Source organism: Chiloscyllium plagiosum, unplaced genomic scaffold (assembly GCF_037043375.1).
Source record: "Chiloscyllium plagiosum isolate Xiang-an unplaced genomic scaffold, Cpla_swu_hap1 HiC_scaffold_27, whole genome shotgun sequence".
NCBI classification, from domain to species: Eukaryota; Metazoa; Chordata; class Chondrichthyes; order Orectolobiformes; family Hemiscylliidae; genus Chiloscyllium; species Chiloscyllium plagiosum.
In genome coordinates this window covers 39,449,083-39,473,143 of record NW_028270165.1, presented here as the reverse complement: position 1 = coordinate 39,473,143, position 24,061 = coordinate 39,449,083, and the positions used below count along the sequence as shown (strand labels likewise).

General features: G+C 45.8%; 1 protein-coding gene across 1 annotated transcript; it reads right to left on the bottom strand.

Moving 5' to 3' along the window:
• Positions 1-230: 230 nt before the first annotated feature.
• On the bottom strand, positions 231-23,785 carry LOC148143693 (uncharacterized). Its single transcript, XM_087975260.1, has 3 exons — positions 23,732-23,785; positions 1,426-1,499; positions 231-1,341 (listed from the first exon to the last, which is right to left on the bottom strand). Exons 1-3 carry the CDS (start codon positions 23,783-23,785, stop codon positions 231-233), a joined length of 1,239 nt encoding a protein of 412 aa, XP_087831386.1.
• Between the last annotated feature and the right edge of the window lie 276 nt (positions 23,786-24,061).

Sequence of the window (24,061 nt, the reverse complement as noted above, 5' to 3'; positions counted from 1 at the left end):
AACCAGAGCACTCAGAGGTAACCCATACAGACGTGGGGCGTGCAATGTGAAAGCTACACACAGACTGTCTCCCCAAGGGTGGAATTGAACCCAGGTCAGCATCGTGAGGCAGTGGTACTAACCACAGAGTCACCATGCCACCCCTGAGCCACATAGGTGGGCTTGGTGGGGGTGAGTCCAGCACAAAACACAAAAGCTCACTGCACCCACTGTCAGAATGGGCAGGAGGTTCAGCCCTGGGGGTGACCCACTGCAGCGTCACTGGTGGAATCTGATTGTTGGATGCACTGGTTCCTCCGCAAGTTGCAGGACAATGTGAACCTCCGCCCGCAGTCGGGGCAGGCAAACGGCCTCCCCCCGGTGTGGACCCATTGATGGGCCAGCAGTTTGGAGGAGTGGGTGAACCCCTTGCCGCACTCGGGGCAGCTGAATGGCCTTTCCCTGGTGTGGACCCGCTGGTGGGACAACAGGTCAGAGGAATTGCTGAAGGCCTTACCACACTCAGAGCAGGTGAAGGGCCTCTCTCCCGTGTGGATTCGCCGGTGTCTCAGCAGGTCCGAGGATATAATGAAGCCCTTCCCGCACTCTGGGCAGCTGAAGGGCCTCTCCCCTGTGTGGACCTGCTGATGGGCCAGCAGGTTGGAGGACTTACTGAAGGCCTTCCCACACTCTGGGCAGCTGAAGGGCCTCTCCCCCGTGTGGACCTGCTGGTGCCTCAGCAGGTTGGAGGATTTGCTGAAGGCCTTCCCACACTCTGGGCAGCTGAAGGGCCTCTCCCCCGTGTGGACCCGCTGATGGGCCAGCAGGGAGGAGGAATTGCTGAAGGCCTTCCCACACTCTAGGCAGCTGAAGGGCCTCTCCCCCGTGTGGACCTGCTGGTGGGCCAGCAGGTTGGAGGATTTGCTGAAGGCCTTCCCACACTCTGGGCAGCTGAAGGGCCTCTCCCCCGTGTGGATTCGCCGGTGGGTCAGCAGAGAGGAGGAATTGCTGAAGGCCTTCCCGCACTCTGGGCAGCTAAAGGGCCGTTCCCCCGTGTGGACCCGCTGATGGACCAGCAGGGAGGAGGAATTGCTGAAGGCCTTCCCACACTCTGGGCAGCTGAAGGGCCTCTCCCCCGTGTGGACCTGCCGGTGCCTCAGCAGGTTGGAGGAATCGCTGAAGGCCTTCCCGCATTCAGGGCAGCTGTATGGCCTCTCCCCCGTGTGGACCCGCCGGTGCGTCAGCAGGTTGGAGGAATTGCTGAAGGCTTTCCCGCACTCATGGCAACTAAAGAGCCTCTCTCCTGCGTGGAATCGCTGGTGGGTCTGGAGGTTGTCCACCCAAGTGAATCCTTTCCCGCACATGGAGCAGTAAAACTTCCTCTCATTAGTGTTTATATGCTGGTGGGCCAGCAGGACACAGGAGCAAGTAAAGCCCTTTGCCCGCTCGGGGCAGGAGAACGGCCTCTTCCCAGTGTGATTGCACTGATGAGCCGCCAGGACAGGTGGGACATGGAAGCCCTTCCCGCAGTCGCCACAACTCCATGGTTTCTCAACAGGGCGTGTTTCCTCGGGTTTCTCCATGGCCGAAGCTTCAGCTGCACACACACGTGTACAACCCTGCCATGAATTCTTCTTTCCAGGCAGTAGAGTTGTTTCAGGCTCCACACTCAGTGCGCTGCAATAGTAGGGTCTTTCAACCAGTGCCCCCGTACTCAAACAGGGACCAAAAAGAAAGCTTTGCTCCTTCTCACAGAATCATAGTTAAAAATTGTTGCGGTCCTGATGGATTGAGTAACTATCAGACATTGATGTGAAAGTGAGGATTGGAGACGCTGGAGAGTCAGAGTCAAAAACTGCATCGCTGGAAAAGGGCAGCACGGCAAGCAGCATCAGAGAAGCAGGAGAATCAACATTTTGGACATAAGCCCTTTATCTGTTGACTTGAAACTTCTGTCTTCAGATAGTCTGTAAGAAAAGATTACAAAAGTCATCACTGCCAGTCCAGTTTTTTTTATAGATATTTTTATTAGAAATTTAACATTTTAACAAGTTTACAAAAATAAACAAAACTCTCAGATATAAACGTTGATATACAATTTACTCAAATATACAATAGTCAAAATTTAACAAAAAACAGAAAAAGAAACGAAAAAGAAGAAGAAAAAACAAACAAAACTCAACTATCTACTAATCTAACCTACAACTAACCAGAGTGTATATTTAAGTCTCTTACACGCTCGGAATGTGTTAACATCAGATATAATAAAACCCGTATTCGTGCGGGATTCCTCCCCCGAGGGGCCCCGGACCAGCCAGGTTTGTAATCTCAATTAAATAAAAGCCCTTGTTAGGATAGCCAAAATATCTGTATTTGTGTAATTCAAAAAGGGCTGCCATATTTTATAAAATAATTCAGTCTTTCGGTGCACCATATTTGTAAGGAAGTCAAGGGGAATACATTCCATAATTAATCTGTGCCAATTTGAAAGTCCAGGGTGGCCCTCAGCCGCCCAGTTCACCAAAATATTTTTCCTTGCACGAAAGAAAGAATAGTAAATAGTCTCTTCCCGTAGGTGTCCAGGGAGGGAAGGTTCGAAAAGCCCAAGAGGAGAGATACAGGGTCCACTTTAATTTCCGTTCCTAAAATTTCTGTCAGGGTACTTGCTACTTTAGTCCAATATCTACGGATCTTATGACAGGTCCATAGGCAATGTATAAGAGTGCCCACCTCTATTTTGCATTGAGGACACATTGGAGATGCTCCTGCCTTAAATTTTGCCAATCGAAACGGTGCTATATGGGCCCTATGAAGTATCTTCAGCTGGATAGCCTGGGTTCTGTTACAGATAGTAATTCTTCTAGCATTTTCCCAAATATCATTCCACGTTTCTATAGAGATTTCTAGTCCCAAATCCTGATCCCATGTTTTAAGCAGATTATCCATATCTCCCGATACTTCATCATGTAGTAAATGATAAATAGTACTGACGGAAGATATCCCCACTGGTCGTAGGACACTACATTCTCTATCTGATTTATAAAGACTATCTGATAACGTGGTCTTCTTCTGTATATAATCTCGAATTTGGAAGTATCGAAAGAGGTCTCCATTAGGTAATCCGAATTTCTGACGCAGCTGTTCAAAAGACATCAGGACCCCATCTTTAAATAGGTCCCCTAAACATGAGATACCCCTGGATCTCCGGAGTTTAAAAGTGGCATCTGTAAACCCCGGTTGGAATCCCCATGCTCCCACTATCGGTGCATAGGGGGATGTTTTATGTGAATTGCCCTCATTTTGCTGCATTATATTTCAAGTACTGCCAGTCCAGTTAAGAATGAGATATCAAGGCATTGACACTGACACCAGAGAGAAACTGTACATATAGATGTGGCAAATGTTAGTGGCAAGCCAGAGTGATAGAGATATGTAGCACAGAAACAGATCCTTCGGTCTAATTCATGCGTGCCAACTAGATAACCTAACCTAATCTCGGCCAATTTGCCAGCATTTGGCCCCATATCGTCTAAACCCTTCCTAATCGTATACCCATCCAGATGCCTTTTAATGTCATAATTGTACCAGCACCCACCACTTCCTCTGACAGCTCTTTCCTTAAACACGCCACTTTCTGCATGAAAGACTTATCCCTTAGGTTCCTTTGTTGAGTTCTTTTGCTTGAGCTTCTTACATTGCAATACGCCAACTTCTGTGAACAACCAAACTTTATTAAGTACATTACAAGCTGTGGAGAAACTCTTAACACTCTTCGCAATGCTGGTTCACAACAGTACGAAAATAAAAACAAATCCCTTAAACAAAGTAAAACTGAAACAGAGGCTTACAGTTGAAGTTAGAAGGGCAGAAGGAGACAGTGTTAGCAGCCTTTCTCCACATAGTCCACTGCTTAACTCACCCAAACGAGACTTCAGCTTTCAGGACTGACCACTCCCCTTTCATTGTACAGGTCACTTCTAAAACATAAAAGCTTTGGCCTCAAGTCTCATCTGTTCACATATAACCAAAAATGCCTCCCAATACTGTTTTTCATCTCTGTACTAAACCAGTCACTTCGGAGCCCGGGGTTTTTTTACCACCCCTCTGAAAAAAAAACCAAGGACACAGCATCCTTGAGAAGAAGGACCAGCTTTTAGTAAAAGGACCAGCTTTTAGTAAAAAGGACCAGCTTTTAGTAAAAAGGACCAGCTTTGTGACAGAGGGATATAGGCCAAACACTGGCAGATGGGATTAGATTTGTTTGAGAACATAGCATGGAGTAGTTGGACTGAAGGGACTGTTTCTGTGCTGTTTGACTCGGTAATTGTTCTGCAAAGGTCTGAAAACCATTTCCTTGTCTTCCCCCATAAACATCCACTTCGTTGTTGTTCCAAAATCAGATGAACTCAGCCTTGAATATATTCAATGATCCCATAACTGCAGGAAGACATCCCCACTTCTGAACTCAATTCCTCTTGCTAAGATAACACCTGCTTTGCTCATTGCTTGCTGCACCTACCTCACAACAGGCATTAACTGGTATGGAAGGACGCTGAGGCCCCTTTATACACATTCCTGATGAAGGGCTCGTGCCTGTAACGCTGACTCTCCTGCTCCTCGGATGCTGCCTCATCTGCTGTGCTTTTCGAGCACCACACTTTTTGACTCTGGTCTCCAACATTTGCGGTCCTCACTTTCTCCACATCCCAATATATCACCATTGAAACAATGCATCTCCTTTCTGCTTCCCCCCCCCCCCCCCCCGCCCCCCATTTTATTCCTTTTGCATTTTATTTGACTACTCATCTTTTCCTCAAGGTAGGGGATTCCCAAACTGGAGGGTATAGGTTGAAGGTGAGAGGGGAAAGATTTAAAAGGGACCTAAGGAGTAGAAAAAAAGTGTGAAAGTTAATTCCCCACAAGTGCCCTCTCCAAACCTGCACATCTTTGGATTGTGGGAAGAAACCGGAGCACCAAAGGAATCCCACGCAGACATGGGGAGAAGGTGCAAACTCCACTCAGACAGTTGCCCGAGACTGGGATCAAACCCGGGTCCCTAGCGCTATAAGGCAGCAGTGCCAGCCACTGAGCCTGTTCAGAAAAAGCAGCAATTGATTTATATTAGGGTGAGAGGGGAAAGGACTAAAAGGGACCTAAAGGGCAACTATTTTACGCAGCAGGTGGTGCGTGGATTGAATGAGCTCCCAGAGGAAGTGGCGGAGGCTGGTACAATTACAATATTCAAAAGGCATCTGGATGGGTTTATGAACAGGAAGGTTTGGAGGGATATGGGTCAAGAGCTGGCAAATGGGCCTAGATTAATTTAGGATATCCGACTGGCACGGAACAAACAGTTTGTTTCCACGCTCCACTACTGTTTCTACATAGTCAGAATTGTTATGACACGGACTGCACCCCCCCCCCCCCCAACTAATTTAAACCCAAAAAAGATTTACCCCATGTGGTAATGTGAAAATTCAAGAGGTAAGGTACTGTTTCTAAAAGTCACTATTTAAAGTTTTATTTAATGATCGAGGACACTAACTTGCAAGTGTTTCAATCTGTTGGGATTTTTCGTACTGCCAAATCTATTCAAATCTGTCTAAACCAGTTCAAATCTCGGACGAAAGCCCCCAAATTTTACAACACTGGGTACAACCCCCCCCCCACCTAATTTAAACCAGCAACATAGAGAAGGTTTAACCCATGTGGTAATCTGTGAAAATTCAAGAACCAAGAAACTATTCCCAAAGGTCAGTATTTAAAGTAAAAATCAACAACTTTATTTATTAAAGTCTAACGGAGAATAATTAATTAACAACTATTTACAACTCCTGTCTCTAACCTATCTTCTACCTTCCCTGTATGATACCAGTCCAATAAAAACCCTGATTAAGATTTGCCGCAAGATTCAAACTTTAAACCCGGCCAGCTGTTAAATCTTCTCTTTGTACCTTCCTCTGTAGATTTGCTCTCCAGGTCAGTGTCGATGTTTTTTCTCTGTGCAGACTCTTTCTCTGGACAGATACCTCTCAGGAGTTCTCACTAGCAGCCTACATTTGTTGGTCTTTTGGCAGTTCTCCTGTAACTGTTCAACTTTTTGTTTTGATTTTGTACTCCAAAGCATCAAATCGTTTCATTGGTGTTAATATTAGATTGGATTAAATTCCCTACAGTGCGGAACCAGGCCCTTCGGCCCAACCAGTCCACACTGACACTCCAAAGAGTAACCCACCCAGACCCATTTCCCTCTGACGAATGCACCTAACACTACGGGAAATATAGCATAGTCACTTCACTTGACCTGCACATCTTTGGACTGTGGGAGGAAACTGGAGCACCCAGAGCAAACCCACGCAGACACGGGGAGAATGTGCAAACTCCACACAGTCAGTCACCCAAGGCTGGAATCGACCCTGGTGTTGTGAGGCAGCAGTGTTAACCAATATTCTCAAAATACTAAATTCAAACTTGATTGGAATTCAGTATTTTGGGGCAAGATTTTAAATCGATTGGCCAAAATTGAGTATGTTTTTGTCTCCAGGCAACCCAGCTACTGAGCTGTTCGACCAAATGTTAAATTGTTACCTTGTTCAGAACGTTTGGTGCTATGTCAGGTGGTTCTGCTCGCTTTTCAACTCTCTTGAAGGTAGAATACACCTCTACACCTTCTAATAGAACCAATTTTTCAGGACTCGGAATCGGCCATTCACCCCTAACAGGAGAAAGTGAGTACTGCAGATGCTGGAGATTAGAGTCAAGAATGTGGTGCTGGAAAAGCACAGCAGGTCAGGCAACATCCGAGGAGCAGGAAAATTGACATTTCGGGAAAATTGACATTTCGAGCAAAAGCCTCATTCACCCCGAACAGCCTGTCCTCAACTGCACATAGTTCAAAGCAAGTTTGAGAAAGATGGCTGCAGCTTTGTCTTAATATAAAATTGAACATGCATTCAAACTTTAATGCTGTTTCTGAATATATTATTTTAGCTATTCTCAATTTGAAAGATCAGCCATTTCTCGTGCACCCCCATCTCCCAGGCAGTTTCATCACCAATCATTCTCTCTCTCTCTCTCTCTCTCTCTCTCTCTTCTAAGAGCTTGATACAGCGATCAAAGAGAGCTCGAGGCATGAGAAAGTTCAGTGGGAGTTGGAAGAGAGACAGAATGGACAGGGTGACAGAGTGTGGGGGCCATTGAGAGACTGGGGGGAACAGAGGGTGGTGGGGGCGGAAAGGAAAGACTCGGGGGTCAAAGGGTGGAGGAAGAGAATGAGGGGGAGAGAGAGAAAATGGGCAGAGAGTTGCGGGGTGAGAGAGAATGGATGGGGGCGGTGGGTGGGGAGAGAGACAGCACAATTCCCACCTTCCCCAGGACTGGGGCAGTGTCCCATGAACTGGAGCCTACTCCTCCCACAGCAGTCATTTCTCAATCCACAAATGGCTAAAGCAGAAGACTTATATAATCCCTGCAGGCCATTTCACCTATCAAATTCACACTGACCTTCCACACAGCATCCCACCCAGACTCATCAACTTACTCTACAGCCCTACAGTTCCCCATTGCTAGCCCACCTAACCTGCACATCCCTGGACACTTTAGCACAGCCGATCCATCCGAAACTGCAGATCCTTGGACTGTGGAAGGAAACCGGAGCACCCAGAGGTAACCCGCGCAGACAGAAAGGGGACAACATACCAAAGTTCACACAGTCAGTCATGAGAAGGTGGAATCAAATCGCTTCGAACAATTCTCCCACACCTGCAAAACCCTGAGCACCATGGGTAATTTAGCAGGGCCAACCCACCCTAACCTGGGCAAAGATAAAAATCACATGACGCCAGTCCAACAGGTTTATTTGGAAGCACGAGCTTTCAGAGCACTGCTCCTTCATCAGGTGGTTGTGGAGTATAAGATCATAAGACACTGAGTCTACAGCAAAACATTACAGAGTCATGCCACTGAAATGATACATTGAAGAAACCTGGATTGTAAAGTCTTTCATCTTTTAGAATGAATTGCTGGTGTCATTAATATGTAAATCCCAGAACTTCTTCTAAGGCTCAAGATAACTTAAGGTTTTATAAGAAAAGATGCAACTCAGCTCAGACAATGCATTAAAGGTGTGAGGCCAGAGTCTGTCTGTATCCCAGTTTTTGAATCAGACTGGTTCTATTTCCAAAGTGGAATTTACAAAATATTCCATGTATTGTCTGCCTGCAGATTGTGCATTTTTAAGCAAAATAGATGGTATCTGCAAATACAAATTCACCCTATAGACCTCGGTGTGTGTGTGCACGAGCGCACACACACGAGAGAGAGTAAAAGTCTAGTTCCATACTGTATATCTCTGTCTATTGCATAACAGATGCTTTATTTCTGTTGATGTAAATATTGTTATAAATCATAGCTGGGTACGAATACTTAGATGTAAGGGAGAGACAATTCTTCAATTAGGGCACTATAAGAATCCTGGCAGACCCCTATTTCTAGTTTACTTGCCAATGAACAGACACAAGCACCTATTTAATTCTAACTTTTCACGTTTTTTGTTATATTTTCTGGTATGATACTCTGTGTCTGGATGGTTTACAGGCTGGGAGATTGTAGGTTGGATTTTGATTGACTGAATGATTTATTGTTCCGGAAGGTGTCAAAGGAGGTTAAAGCTTCAGCAGAAATGAAGCAGAGCTGAGAACGGACAACAACTGTGTGGGAACAGGGAGATCAATAGAGGACAAAGAAACCAGGACCTGAAATCCGAGCTGACACCAGACTACCCTGTGATCAGTGCTTTGATTAGCAGTGTCAACCCTCTACCTTTACCTAGCTTCCCATTCGACTTGAATGCCACATCTCCCCTCAATATTTAGGATCCAATCCTTGTCATCCTGAAGCTATGTCTTGTAAGGAGTCCCAGATCATAATTATTCTCTTCAATGTGTGCAGTCAATTCATTCACTTTTGTTACGTTGCAGCGCTATTACGACACAGAGTAACCCCCTCTGATAAATTAAACCAGAATCACAGAAATGATTCACCCCATGCAGTAATATGTAAAAGTTTGAGAGGTAAATATTTAAAGTAAGAATTAACAACTTTACTCTTTCTGTCCAACACGCGAATCCTATGCCCTCTAGGTTTGAAGTTGCCTACCATGGGGAAAAGATTTTGGCTATCCAACCTATCCATACCCCTTATAAACTTCTGTAAGATCACCCATCAGCCTCTAATGCTACAGGGAAATTATCCCTGGCGTATTCAGCATCTTCCTATCGCTCAAACCCTCCAACTCTGTCTACATCTTTGTAAATCTTTTCTGAACCCTTTTAAGTTTCACAACGTTCTTCCAGAGGAGGGCAACTGGAATTGCACACAGTTTTCCAAAAGTGGCCTAACATGACCTCCCAACTCCTGTACTCAATGCTCTGAGCAATAAAGCGTACCAAATGCCTTCTTCACAATCCTGTCTCCCTGCAATTCCACTTTCAAGGAATTATGAACCTGCAAGGACACTTTGTTTAGCAACACTCCCCATTAACTATGTAAGTCGTGCCCTGATTTGCCTTTCAAAATGTAACACCTCACATTTATCTAAATTAAACTCATGTTGCCATTCCTCGGCCCATCAGCCCATCCGATCAATTCTAATTTATATTGAACTTTATTTCCTCTCTCATCCCCTAAAAGCTGAGAATCTCCATCCCACACACACTCCCTCCGTTCTGACTTTGCTGAACCTAATTCCTGCTGTATCTCATCCTGAAGGGTCTGGTTCATGCTGATTAACAGGCCCACACTCGGGGGAGGTGGAGATCTAATTGAAACAGACAGAATTCTGAATGGCCTGGACAAAGTGCACATGGGGAAGATATTCCTATTGGTAGGAGAGTCTAGGATCCGAGGGCACAGCATCAGAGTAAAAGGAATATCTTTTAGAACAAAGATAAGGCGAAACATTTTCAGCCGGTGAGTGGTGAATATGTGGAATTCATTGCTACAGAAGGCTGTTGAGGCCAGGTCACTGAGTAGATTTAAGATGGAGATAGATAGGTTCTTGAGTATCAAGGGGATGGAGGGTTACAGGGAGAAAGTGGGAGAATGGGATTGAGAAACTTATCAGCCAGAACTTAATAGTGCAGCACCCCTGATGGGCTCAGAGGCCTAATTTCTGCTCCTGTGTTTTATGGTATCTTGCTGTTCTGGACTAGGAGTGTGCAAATTGGGAGCAGGAATAGGGCATTTAGCCTGTCGAGCTTGCACCAGCATTGATCAGATCATAAGTAGATCTGAGTATACCGACGTAAAAGGTAAAAACAAGGACTGCAGATGCTGGAAACCAGAGTCTAGATTAGAGTGGTGCTGGAAAAGCACAGCAGATCAGGTAGCTCCTCGGAAGCTGCCTGACCTGCCATGAATATACCTACATTCAGGTTAATAAGCTGGAAATTTTTCCACTGGAGCAGAGGAGGATTATAACATCGTGAGGGGTATAGATCAGGTGAACGGCCAAAATCCTCTCTCTAGGCTGGGGGTCAAGATTACGGAGCAAATTTTGAAAGAGGGAGAGGAGAAAGATTTTAAAAGGACATGAGGGTCGCCATTTTCTTCCCCCCAGAGAGTGGTTTGTGTGTGGAATGAATTCCAGACAAAGGGGTGGATGCAGATACAGTTAGAACATTCAAAAGACATTTGGATTAGTATATGAATGATGAAGTTTAATTTAAATAAATGTGAAGTGCTGGATTTTGGAAAAGCAAATCAAAGTAGGACTTAGCATAAAGTGTATAAGGTCCTGGGGAGTGTTGCTGAATAAAGAGACCTTGGAGTGCAGGTTCATAGTTCCTTGAAGGTCGAGTCCCAGGTAGAGAGGATAGTGAAGGCAGCATTTGGCATGCTTTCCTTTATCGGTTACAGCACTGAGTAAAGGAGTTGGGAGGTAGGTGATGTTGCAGCTCTACAGGACATTGGTGAGACCACATTTGGAATATTGCGTGCTTGGAATATTGCATGCAACTCTGGTCTCCTGCCCATCAGAAGGACGGTGTGAAACTTGAAAAGGTTCAGAAAAGATTTACCAGCATGTTGCCAGATTTGAAAAAATTAGCTCTCGGGAGAGGCTGAATAGGCTGCGGCTGTTTCCCTGGAGCGTCGGAGGCTGAGGGATGACCTTCGAGGTTTATAAAGTCATGAGAGGCATGGATAGGGTAAATAGACAAAGACTTCTCCCTGGGGTGGGGTAGTGCAGAACTAAAGGTTTTGGGGGAACGGAGAAAGACATAAAAGAGCTCAAAGGGGAGCCTTTTCACACAGTAGTGCATATATGAAATGACCAGCCAGAGGAAGTGGTGGAGACTGGTATAATTACAGAATTTAAGAGGCTTTTGGATTGGTCTATAATAGAAGGGGTTCGAGGGATATGGCCCAGGGCTGGCAAATAGACTAGATTAGGATAACTGATAGGCATGGACAAATTGGACCGAAGGGTCTGTTTCTGTGCTGTACATCTCTATGACTCCAATATAAAAGGTTCAGAGGGATATAGGTTAAACACAGGCAGGTGGGTCCAGTTTAGTTTGAGAACATAGTCAGCATAGTAAGTGATCTGTACTGGTCTTGCCTCCCCCATAATCATCACTTCTTTGTTGTTCAAAAATCAGATGACCTCAGCCTTGGATATATTCAATTACGCCCAAACTGCAGGAAGGCGTCCCCACTTCTGAACTCAATTCCTCTTGCTAATATACCACTTGCCTTGCTCACTACTTGTTGCACCTGTCTGACAACTTGCATTGACTGGATTAGAAGGACGCAGATGCCTCTTTGATCATCCACACATCATTTCTGATGAAAGGTTCGAGCCTGAATGTCAATTCTCCTGTATTTGCCATTGAAAAAAAGACCTGGACTAACTTTCCCAGAGTCTGTCCCCTCCCTGGATTCACTTCGTTTCCCTTCAGTTCCTGCAAGTCAACAGCTCAATCCCGGAATGGAGAAGGGGGTGAGAAAAGAGTGTGCTGTACTCATAGATGTTGGAGAGAGGAAGGAAGTTGGAGTCTGGGGTGAAGCTCAATCTTCATTCAGAGAGAGAGGAGCAGCAACAACCACCTTGTTGGGCCGAAGGGCTTGTTTCCACACTGTAAGTAATCTAATCTAATCTAATCACCTCACAAGCACATGGTCCTACTTCCGCATCCAGACGATGGGTTTGCTGTGAATGGCAGGAGGACCAGTCTACATCCGGTCCTCCAGAGCTTCTCATTGGTCCATCAAAACAAGGTCACGGAGCATTTCCGCTTGTTGTGTGAGCATGCGTAATGTCTTGCTGACACTGTGGAACATGCGCAGTGCGTTGCTGACACCGAGTAGCATGCGCAGTATGGAGATGTTGGTATTACTGCAGATTTTCAAAATTAAAAATCACACAATGGCAGGTTATAGCCCAACAGGTTTATTTGGAATCATTAGTGTTCGAAGCGCTGCTCCTTCATCGTTGGTTGTGGAGCAGAATCATAACACACAGACTTTATAGCAACAGGATTGCAGTGTCATGGGATGGAATATTAAATAACTTTAGCTTACCTCTACCATTTTTTAGAATGACTATGTTAGTTTCGATTCCTTCACATGTAAATCCCAGAACTTTTCAAAAGTTACGTTGTCAAGCTAGCTTTTAACAATAGGTGTCATCTCAATCAGATAATGCATTGAAGGTGTTAAGTTAAAGTCTGTCTGTATCCCAATGTTAGGTCAGACGGATTCTATTTCTATCGTTGTATTACAGAATCTTACGTGTATGAGTTTTTGAGCAAAATAAGATGCGATTGTGCAAGTTCAAATTCAACCCACAAACTTTTATGTGTGTGTGTGTGTGTGTGTGCAGGAGAAACCAAGTGATCATGTGTGTGTGAGAGAGTGTAATGGGGAATAGGTCTGAGAGGGTGTGTGTGTGAGAGAGAGAGTGTATAATGGAGTATAAGTCTGTGAGAGGGTGTGTGTGAATGCATGCGCGCGCGCGCGTGTGTATGAGAGAGAGAGAGAATGTATAGTGTAGTGTGACATGAACCCAAGGTCCTGGTTGAGGCCGTCTCAATGGGTATTGAACTTGGCTATCAGCCTCTGCCCAGCCACTTTCCGTTGTTGCCCATCCTGAAGTCTACCTTGAAGGATAGTCACCCGAAGGTCCAAGGCTGAATGTCCCGGACCGCTGTAGTGTTCCCCGACTGGGAGGGAATACTCCTGGCTGGTGATTGTTGTACAGTGTCCATTCATCTGTTGCTGTAGCCTCTGCTTGGTCTCACCAATATACCAAGACTCAGGGCATCATTGCCTGCAGCATATGAGATAAACAATGTTGGCTGAGTCACATGAGTACTTGCTGCACTCATGGCGGGTGGTGTCCCCACGTGTAATGGTGGTAATCGTGTCAACATTCTGATACGTCTTTCATTATCTGCCATGACAGAGTTGTATCGTGTTGTGCTGAAGGCCAGGCAGTTTGCTGCGAACAATTATCTGTTTAAAGTTTGGCAGTTGTCTGAAGGCGGGAAGTGGAGGCGTGGGGAAGGTCTTGGTGAGGTGCTCATCCTCATCAATAATGTGTTGCAGGCTGTGAAGAACATTGCGTAGTGTTTCGGCTCCTGAGAAGTATTGGACAACAAAGGATACAGTTTTGGTTGCAGCTCATGTCTGTCTCCCAAAGGAAGTCATTACAGTTTCTTGCTGTGACACATTAGAACTGGCAGTTGATGAGTTGAACATTGTACCCCGTTCTTATGAGAGCATGCTTGTGTACTTCCAAGTGTCTGTCATGTTCCTCCTCACCTGAACAGATCCGATGTATGCGAAGGGCTTATCCAGAGGGGGTGGCTGTTTTAATATGTTTCACTAGAGAAGTATAGCACTGTCAGGTTATCCATGGGTTTGCGGTACAGAGAAGTGCTGAGATATCCATCCTTGATAGAGCTGCATGTGTTCAAAAATGAGACAGATACTAAAGAGTGTGGTGAATGTGATGGTGGGATGAAAGTTGTTAATATCACAGGATTGTTGTTACAGTGACTCCTCACCATGGGTCCACAGGAAGAAATGTCATCAATATATCTGATGTATAGTGTTGGTTGGAGGTCCTGTGCAGAAAAGAAGCCTTGTTCGAACCTCTGCGAAAATGTTGGCATACTGGGGTGCACATTTGGTCCCCATGGCTGTTCCATGTGTCTGGATGAAGAACTGGTTGACAAAGGTGAAAATGTTGTGGTCAAGGATGAAGTGGATGAGTTGTAGGACAGTGCTCAGAGATTGGCAGTTGTTGGTATTGAGTACTGAGGCTGTTACCGTGATGCCATCATCGTGAGGAATGCTGGTGTAGAGTACTGACATGTCCACGGATTCAACTAGTCCGTGGGTGCTGAGCTTCTGGAAGGATTGGATCAGAAGTCTTGATGAATGCTGTCAGTTCACGGTTGTGCTCTTTGGTCAGATCAGCTGGTCGTTGCCTGTCATGTTCCTGGTCAGTTGTTTGTACACTTCCTTGCAGAAGTCCATTCTATTCCGAATTACTCAAAAACTGCATAAATCCATGTAAGATTCTGTAGCTCCCGCTTTAGAAATAGAATCAGTCTGACCTAACATTGGGACACAGACTTTATGTCTCACCTTCAATGCATTATCTGAGCTGAGATGACACCTATTGTTAAAAGCTATCTTGAGAATGAAAATTTAAAAAAGTTCTGGGATTTACAAATGAAGGAACCGAAACTAACATGGTCATCTAAAAGATGCAAGCTCTCCTGCACACTTTAGCACAGCTGATCCACCCTAAAGTGCAGATCTTTGGACTGTGGGAGGAAGCCAGAACACCCAGAGGTAACCAACACAGACACAAGGGGGAGAACATGCCAAACTTCACACAGACAGTCAGCCAAGGGTGGAATCAAACCCAGGCTCCTGGCCTTATTAAGCAGCATTGCTAACCACTGAGCCACCATCCCACCCCGTGCTTTGACGGTCTGCTTTGTCTTTGCAGCTTTTAACTTCTCATGCGACCTCAGCAGAGGCTGTGTCCTGCTGACATCATTGGACCACACCCATTGCACCTCCCTTTCCCACTTCTCCAGCCCTGAGCACAGCGGTTCCTGAATCCTGGCACCAGATTCTGATGCCATCTGTGCTCCTGCTGCCAACTGCAGAGAACGGAGGCAATCCCAATCACTATTCTGTCCCTTATCTCCACCTCCCTAACGTTGTTCTTACTCCCACCACCATACAGTTAGTTCCCCCCCCCTCCCCCAGCCCTCTCTCAGATCCCCTTTACCTGCCTGACCCGGGCTCACACCCTCCTGACCCTGTCCACTGACCCCATCGGAAGGCTCTGTACGGAGGGAAAGACCATCTCCAGGAATAAAAAACATCTGATTAACTTTACGCCTTGCCTTCCCAGTGTGTCTGCAGCCCGGCTTCCAGCTCCACCTCTCTGAGCCAAAGGTCCTCCAAGTTGTGGTTGCCCTGGATCACATCATCCAGAGCCTTCCACCTTTTGCAAATTGAAAGACAAGTCTCACCCTGCCCTCTCCCGTGTCTATTGTGTAACTGCTTCATCATTTCTCGTGGCCGGGCAGAGACTGATAGCCAAGTTTGGAACCCATGAGGATGGCCTTCACCAGGATCTTGAGTTCATGTTACATTACAGGTGACCCCATTACACTGTACACATTCTGTCTCTCTGTCTCTCACACACAGCCATACATTCCCACATACTCACACAGGCACTCTCTCAGATATACGCGCTCTCTCAGATGCACACCCACACACATATCCTCTCAAAGACTTATACTCCTGCACAATCTCACTTTACCAAGAATGCACACACGCAAACACACACTCTCTCGCCAGACTCACGTGTATGCACACACTCACTCACTCTCATGCATGCACACATAGATAAGACTATGGTGTGAATTTGCATTTGCAGAATTATGTTTGTAGATACATTCTATTTTGCTCAAAAAGTGCACAATCTGCAGACAGTCAATCCATGTAATATTTTATAAATTCCTACTTTGACTCAAGACAGACTCGAACCTCACATCTTTCATGCATTGTCTGAGCTGAGATGGCACCTCTTTGTAAAACCTGAAGTTATCTCGAGACTGTGACTTAAAAGAAGTTTTGGGATTTACATACTAATGAACTGAAACCTGCAACCCATTCTAAAGATGAAACACTTAAAAGCAGTCGAGATTTGTTCAATATATCATTTTGCTACAAATTCTGTGTCTTATGATCCTGCTGTACAGCTACCTGACGAAGGAGCAACACTCCGAAAGCGAGTGCTTCCAAATAAACCTGTTGGACTATAACTGGATTTTTAACTATGTTTCCAGTGAAAACAGCCCACCCCTCCCACTGCTGCCAGTAAACTTTACAAAGCTGAGGAAACAATGAACCATCAGTCCTGAAAAATGTACAATTCTAATAATACGAGCTACACATTTACTGCTCCTTCTGATATAAGACATTGGAAACCTCGCGCCGGAGATTGAAAGAAATTAGCAGCTTGAAAAGAAAAACCTGTTGGATCTCATAGCCTTCAATGTCTGAGTCCGACGGTAAGTTCAGGTAACTTTTGTTGGGACCCAACTTTGTTGCAGCTTCAGATCGTCCCAGCAAAAAGGTGCACAAAAAGTAGCGTTTTTTTTTTAAACACACACACACACACTCCCCTGCATCCCACTTTCTTCTCTAGTGGTCACCTGAGTTGTCCCTTTGTAATTCGATCCTTGGGGCAGCCTTAGCCTGGAGGAAGTATTGCTTCACTCAACAATTGTAACCCATAGCCTGTATGCAAGTAAGATTCTCCCCGCGCATTTGCAGATGGTCTGTCAAGAGTCAACCACACTGCTGTGGTCTAGAGTCATATATAGGCCAGACCAGGGAAAGGATGCAGCTGGGACGACTGAGTGAATCCTTTCCCACAACGGCAGGTTCCTCCCCTAAAGCATGAGTGAATCAGATTGTGGTGTTTGTTCCCCGAAAATGGTTTCATAATGAGATTCTGAACTCCAGATTTCTGACTGAACTCCAAATCCGCCATCTGCTATGGTGAGATTCAAACCCGGGAGTCCACAGACCTGGGTTATTAATGCAGTCGATAATGACACTCGGCCGAAGCTCCTTCAATCCCCCTGCGATGGGAGGTGAACTCACTGATGTCTCTGCAGGTGGGAGGAGCGGGTGAAGCCCTTCCCGCACAGAGAGCAAGTGAACGGTCTCTTTGATCCTCCAAGCTGAGTAAATGGTGTGAAGTCCTGTACTTTTCACGGTCACCGCACTGAATCTCCCTCATTCGGGTGTATCAGTATTCTTCCTGCCACACCAGTGTCCAAGCAGACAGAAGCAAACATTTCTTCTCGACTGGAATAGCTGCTGATATTCAAGTCCCAATGAATCAAGTGGCTCTGTCAGAAGCTGAGTCTGTGGGCGGCACGGTGGCACAGTGGGCGGCACGGTGGCACAGTGGTTAGCACTGCTGCCTCACAGCGCCAGAGACCCGGGTTCAATTCCCGCCTCAGGCGACTGACTGTGAGGAGTTTGCACGTTCTCCCCGTGTCTGCGTGGGTTTCCCCCGGGTGCTCCGGTTTCCTCCCACAATCCAAAAGATGTGCAGGTCAGGTGAATTGGCCATGCTAAATTGCCCGTAGTGTTAGGTAAGGGGTAAAAATGTAGGGGTAGGGGTATGGGTGGGTTGAGCTTCGGTGGGGCGGTGTGGACTTGTTGGGCCGAAGGGCCTGTTTCCACTCTGTAAGTAAGCTAATCTAAGCTGATGTATCTTTTGGTTTCAGATTTCTTTCCCCATGTCTTCCTGCAAATAAAATCACGAAATAAGTCACGGTCAGTACAGTCAAATGAACATAACATCGGTGACAATTCCTTAGATTGCCAGATACCTGCTGATCATATATTATCCATGACACAGAAACCTAAAAAACCCTTATTCAGCCAGATAGCATTAAGTATATAAAGAGGAAAACTTCATTTAGGTGACAATGACCTGGAACAACCTTCCCACAAAGATGCTGGAAATGGAGCTGAATGAAGGATATGAAAATGAAATGTCAAGGCTGCTTTAGGAAAGAAAGCCAGTAAAGTTGCTGAAAGACTTCCTGCTGACCTGTTAAATAAAAATGAATACAAGAAATACAGGATGTAATTCCATTACTATATTAGAAGGTGAAAAATCATAGCCATGCAGCTTGTACAACAGCGAACATCAGATATACACCATATGAAGCAATCATAAAATCCCTGCAGTGCAGAAAGAGGCCATTTGGCCCATCGAGCCTACTCCGCCATTCTTTAAGATCATGGCTGATCTATCCATCATCTCAGCTCCTCTTAGCTGCATTATCCTGACTACCCTAAATTCACCGACCATCCAAAATCCCATCGAACTGTGTCTTGAATATGCCTGCTTCTGTTGCTTCCTTGGGCAAAGAATTCCATAGATTCACCACTCTCCAGGAAACGTAGTCCCTCCTCCTCTGCCTTAAACCTACCCCTAATCTTGTTACCTAGTCTAACCCACCAGCAGAAACGACGAGATAGGATGGATCTGGGTGGCATGCTGTTCGATGGGTCAATGTGGACTTGATGGGTTGAATGGCCTCCTTCCACACTGCAGGGCTTCTATGATTTACTGCAGTTGTGTTTGCCCAGAACCTCAACTCCCAGAACCTCCCAACTTCTGCAAATTGAAAGACAAGTCCCACCCTGCCCTCTCATATGTGTGTTATCAAACTGCTTCATCGCTTCCAGTGAATACAGCCCACACCTCCCACTGCTGCCGATAACCTTTACAATGCTGATGCAACAATGCAATACCTGCAGTACTGAAAACCGTAAGGCTTCTGATGATACCAGTTACTGATTCACCGCTCCTTCTGATGCACAGCATTGGAAATACATTGTTGGGGGCTGAAAGAAATGAGCAGTTTAAAACAAAAACCCACCTAACCCTTCACTGGGCTTCCTGCTCAGGACACTTTACTTAAAACACTTCAAGGAGGAGAAAGTGAGGTCTGCAGATGCTGCAGATCAGAGCTGGAAATGTGTTGCTGGAAAAGCGCAGCAGGTCAGGCAGCATCCAGGGAACAGGAGAATCGACGTTTCGGGCATAAGCCCTTCTTCAGGAAATCTTTCCTGAAGAAGGGCTTATGCCCGAAACGTCGATTCTCCTGATCCCTGGATGCTGCCTGACCTGCTGCGCTTTTCCAGCAACACATTTCCAGCTTAAAACACTTCAACACCACATTGCAACAAGTTCCACATTCCATCAAAATCCTGGATGTCCTCACTTACTCAGTTGCTGTCTCTGAAATGAAAGATTTCATTGTAGCTTCTGCTCCCAATAAGGACAAAATATCTTTGAAAGCTGCTCTGAAATTCCAGTCTTCACAACAATACTTCTGCTTTCCTTCAGTCCAAATTGTCTGTGCTGACCAGATATCCCAAATTAACATAATCCCATTTGTCAGCACTTAGCCTATATCCCTCTCAATTCACCCTGTTACCAGATGCCATTTAAAATGCTGTAATTATACCAGCCTCCACCACGTCCTCTGGCAGCTCATTCCATGCTTGCATCACTCTCTGTGTGAGAAAGTTGTCCATAAGGTTCCTTTTAAATCTTTCCCCTCTCACCTCAAATCTATGCCCTCTAGTTTTGGACTTCCCTACTATGTGGAAATGTTTTTGGATATTCACCCTATCCATGCTCCATATGAACTTCTATAAAGTCACCCCTCAGCCTCCAATGCTCCAGGGAAAACAGCCCCAGCCTATTCAGCCTCTCCCTATAGCTCAAACCCTCCAACTCTGGCAAAAGCGTTGTAAATCTTTGCCAAACCCTTTCAAAGGTTCACAACACTTTTCCTGTAGCAGGGTAACCAGAACTGAACACAGTATTCCAAAAGTGGCCTAATCAATGTCCAGTACAGGGGCAACATGACCTCCCAACATCTGTACTGAAATGCACTGACCCATAAAGGCAAGCATACCAAACACCTCCTTCACTATCCTGTCTACCTGCGACTCCACTTTCAAGAAACTATGAACCAGCATTCAAAGCTATCTTTATTCAACAACACTCCCCATTAACTTCGCAGATCCTTCCCTGATCTGCCTTTCCAAAATCAAAATTTCAAAATGGGGTTGAGAAACGTATCAGTTGTGATTGAATGGTGGAGTAGATCTGATGGGCTGAATGGCCTCATTTCTGCACCTATGTCATATGGTCTCTTGCTGTCCTGGACACAGAGTGTGAGAATTGGGAGCAGGAATAGGTCATTTGGTCTTTCCAGTCGGCACCAGCATTGAACAGTTCATAACTGGATATAAATATACCGGCATCTAGGTGGACAGGGTGGGATTTTTTTCACTGCAGCTTTGGAGGTTGAGAGATGACCTTAGAGAGGATTATAAGATCTTCAGGGGTATCGATGAGGTGAACAGCAGGTATTCTTTCCCTGGGATGGGTGTTTCAAGGTTAGGGAGCAAACTTTGAAGATGAGAGGAGAAATATTTTAAAAAGACATGAGGGGCACCTTTTTATTTTAAGACAGAGAATGGTTCTCATGTGGTATCAATGTCCAGAGGAGGTGATGGATGCAGGTACAGTTACAGTGTTTAAAAGACATTTGGATAAGTACATAGAGTCATAGAGATGTACAGCATGGAAACAGACCCTTCGGTCCAACGCATCCATGCCGACCAGATATCCCAACCCAATCTAGTCCCACCTGCCAGCACCCAGCCCATATCCCTCCAAACCCTTCCTATTCATATACCCATCCAAATGCCTCTTAAATGTTCCAATTGTAATAGGAAAGGTTCAAAGAGTCTGGGCCAAACACTGGCAGATGGGACTAGTTTAGTTTCAGAACACAGTCAGCATGGACTAGTTGGACTTAATGGTTTGTTTCTGTGCTGTATGACTGTAACTGTTCTATACTGGTCTTAAAACCATTTTCTTACCTCCCCCAATACCCATCACTTCTTTGTTCTTCAAAGTCAAATGAACTCAGCCTTGAATACATTCAATGACTGACCTAACTGCAGGAAGACATCCCCACTTCTGAACTCAATTCCTCTTGCTAATATACCACTTGCCTTGCTGATTGCTTGCTGCGCCTGTCTGACAACTGGTGTAGAAGGACGCTGAGGCCCCTTTGTCCACCCACACATCATTCCTGATGAAGGGCTCATGCCCAAAACATTGACTCTCCTCCTCCTCAGTTGCTGCCTAACCTGCTGTGCTTTTCCAACGCTACACTTTTCAACTCTGACCTCCATCATCTCACTTTCACCACATCTCAACATATCACCATTTAAACAATACGTCTCCTCTCTGCGCTTTTCTTTAACATCAAAGGCTATAGATTGTGTCACTGCATTTGCCATGTGTTTGTAATTTGAGACAGACCTGGATCAACTTTTCCAGAGTCTGTCCGCCCGCCGCCCCCCGATTCATTCTTTCCTTTCAGTTGCTGCAAGTTAACAATTGAACCCCAGAATGAAACAAAAAATGGAAAAAGTGGTGAGAAACAGACTGTTGTACTCACAAAAGTTAGACAGAGGAAGGAAGTTACAGTCTGGGGTGAAGTTCACAGAGAAAGGAGCAGCAGCAGCTTCAGACCTCACGGTCCAACCTCCACATTTCGACAATGGCCGGTTCTGGTTGGCAGGAGGACCAGTCTCCTTCCGGTCCTCCAAGGTTCTCCATTGGTCCATGGAAAGAGCTGACGCGCAGTTTCTGCGGGCACCAAGGAATATGCGCAGTGCTTTGCTCACACTGGCGGTCATGCGCAGTGCTTGCTGACACCGCGGAGCATGCTCAGTGTGCAGGAATTTGTTACAAATTTTAAAGTTAAAAATCACAATACACCTGGTTATAGTCCAACAGACTTATTTAGAAGCACTAGCTTTCACAGCGCTGCTCCTCCATCAAGTGGTTGTGGAGTATAAGATCGTAAGACACAGAATATATGATCTTACACTCCACAACCGCCTGATGAAGGAGCGGCGCTCCGAAAGCTAGTGCTTCCAAACAAGCCAATTGGACTGTAACCTGGTGTTGTGTGATTTTTAACTTCGTACACCCCAGTCCAACACGGGCACCTCCACATCATGACAAATTTTAAGTGTCCAAATGCGAATACGAGAGAAAAATACCAAAGCAAATTTTGTCGAAATGTTTTTCCCTGTGCCTAGACATGGTATTCCTTTTGCATTTTGTCTGGCTGCTCAACGTTTTTGTCGTTTCCCCAGGGTAGAGGTATTGCAAAACTACAGGGTATAGGTTTAGGGTGAGGGGAAAAGATTTTAAAAGATTTAAAAGACTCGGAATATAACATTCACCCCTTACAGGGCGAAAGTGAGGACTGCAGATGCTGGAAATTAGGGTCGAGAGTGTGGAGCTGGAAAAGCACAGCAGGTCAGGCAACATCTGAGGAGCAGGAGAATCGACGTTTTGGGCAAAACCCTTCATCAGGAAATAGCCATGGGGAACTGCAGGGCTGCAGCGTAATCGAGTGAGTCTGGGTGGGATGCTGTTGGGAAGGTCGGTGTGAATGGTCTGCAGGGATGATATGCCTTAGCCATGCTTATATTGAGAAATGGTTGCCCCAAATCTGCTGTGGGACGAGTGGGTTCCAGTTCGTGGGACACTGACATCAGTCCTGGGGATGGTGGGATTTGTGCTGTCTCTCGCTTCCCATTCTGCCCCTTGTCCATTTTCTCCCCACCCACTGCCCTCGCCCTTTCTCCCCTCTTCACACTGCACCCCGATTCTCTCCCCAACCCTCTGAACCCCAGTCATTCTCTGCTCCACAACCTCTGTCTCCTCTCAATTTCTCTCCCTTCTCCACCACCACCAGTGCCCCCGCCCGTCCTTTCTCGTGCCTCAGCCCTCTTTGATCTAGTGGCCGAGCAGAGGCTGATAACCAAGTTTAGAACACATGATAATGGCCTCAGCCGAGACCCTGGGTTCACGTCACACTACAGGAGACCCAGCTACGCAATACACTCTCACACACACAAGCACACTCTCTTACATACTCACACGCTCGTGCAGACCCTCTCTGATAGACATGCTCTCTCTCAGACACACAGTAACACATCCCCACACTCGAACCTACGCACACACCATCTCACATGCTGATACTCCATCTCACACACACACAGTACCCAGCATGCACACACACACACTCTCTCTCTCTCTCTCTCATGCATGCACTCACATATAGAAGTCTTTGGGGTGAATCTGCGTTTGCAGGATTATATATTTGGAAATAGAACCAGTCTCACTCAAGATTAGGATACAGATAGCCCCTACCCTCACAGCTTTCATGCATTGTCTGACCTGAGGTGTCACCTCCTTTTATAGAACCTTAAGTTACCTGGAGAATGTGATTTTTAAAAAGTTCTGGGATTTACAGATTAATGAACCGAAATCTACAACCCGTTTTAAAACATGAAAGACTCAACAGCAATCTAGGTTTCTTCAAGACATCATTTATGTTACATGACACTATAATCTTTTATTATATATTCTGTGTCTTATGATTCTCCTCCACAGCAACTACAGGTCCAAGGAGAACTGTCCCAACTTTCCAATCTATCTTCAGAACTGACACTCCTCAGGCACGGCACCATTCACGTCAACATGTTCCTACCCTGAGACCAACGAGCCACATACCATGGACGCAGCCAGCTCCAGAAGCCGCTGAGACTTGCTCAGTACGAAATACATTGTACATTGCTTCCAGAATTTCAAGCCGCAACGAGTTTCAAGAACATCTGCTTCTCAGTCTATCTCCTGCTCCCAGAACACTGCTGTTTGTCCCGTCCCCAGGGACCGGGCTCGCTCCACTAGCGGATAATTGAACCATTTTGTTTCTACTTGCAAGCTGTGCTGGTGGAAGGCAGAGCCCATTCGCTCTTCTGCTCTCTCTCACTATCACTTGGGGTAGGAGACGTCATTGACACGAATACATCAAATGGCAACTTTCAACTTGTTCTAAAGATC

What these genes read in the sequence shown, in the direction of transcription:
- LOC148143693 (XM_087975260.1), bottom strand. Translation starts at nt 23,785, where the DNA reads ATGTATTTCGTACTGAGCAAGTCTCAGCGGCTTCTGGAGCTGGCTGCG. An exon ending in TGGAGCTGGCTGCGTCCATG is followed by an intron (nt 1,500 to 23,731) that starts GTATGTGGCTCG and finishes GACTGCGGGAAG; the next exon opens with GGCTTCCATGTCCCACCTGT. An exon ending in AGGCCGTTCTCCTGCCCCGA is followed by an intron (nt 1,342 to 1,425) that starts GCGGGCAAAGGG and finishes TTACTGCTCCAT; the next exon opens with GTGCGGGAAAGGATTCACTT.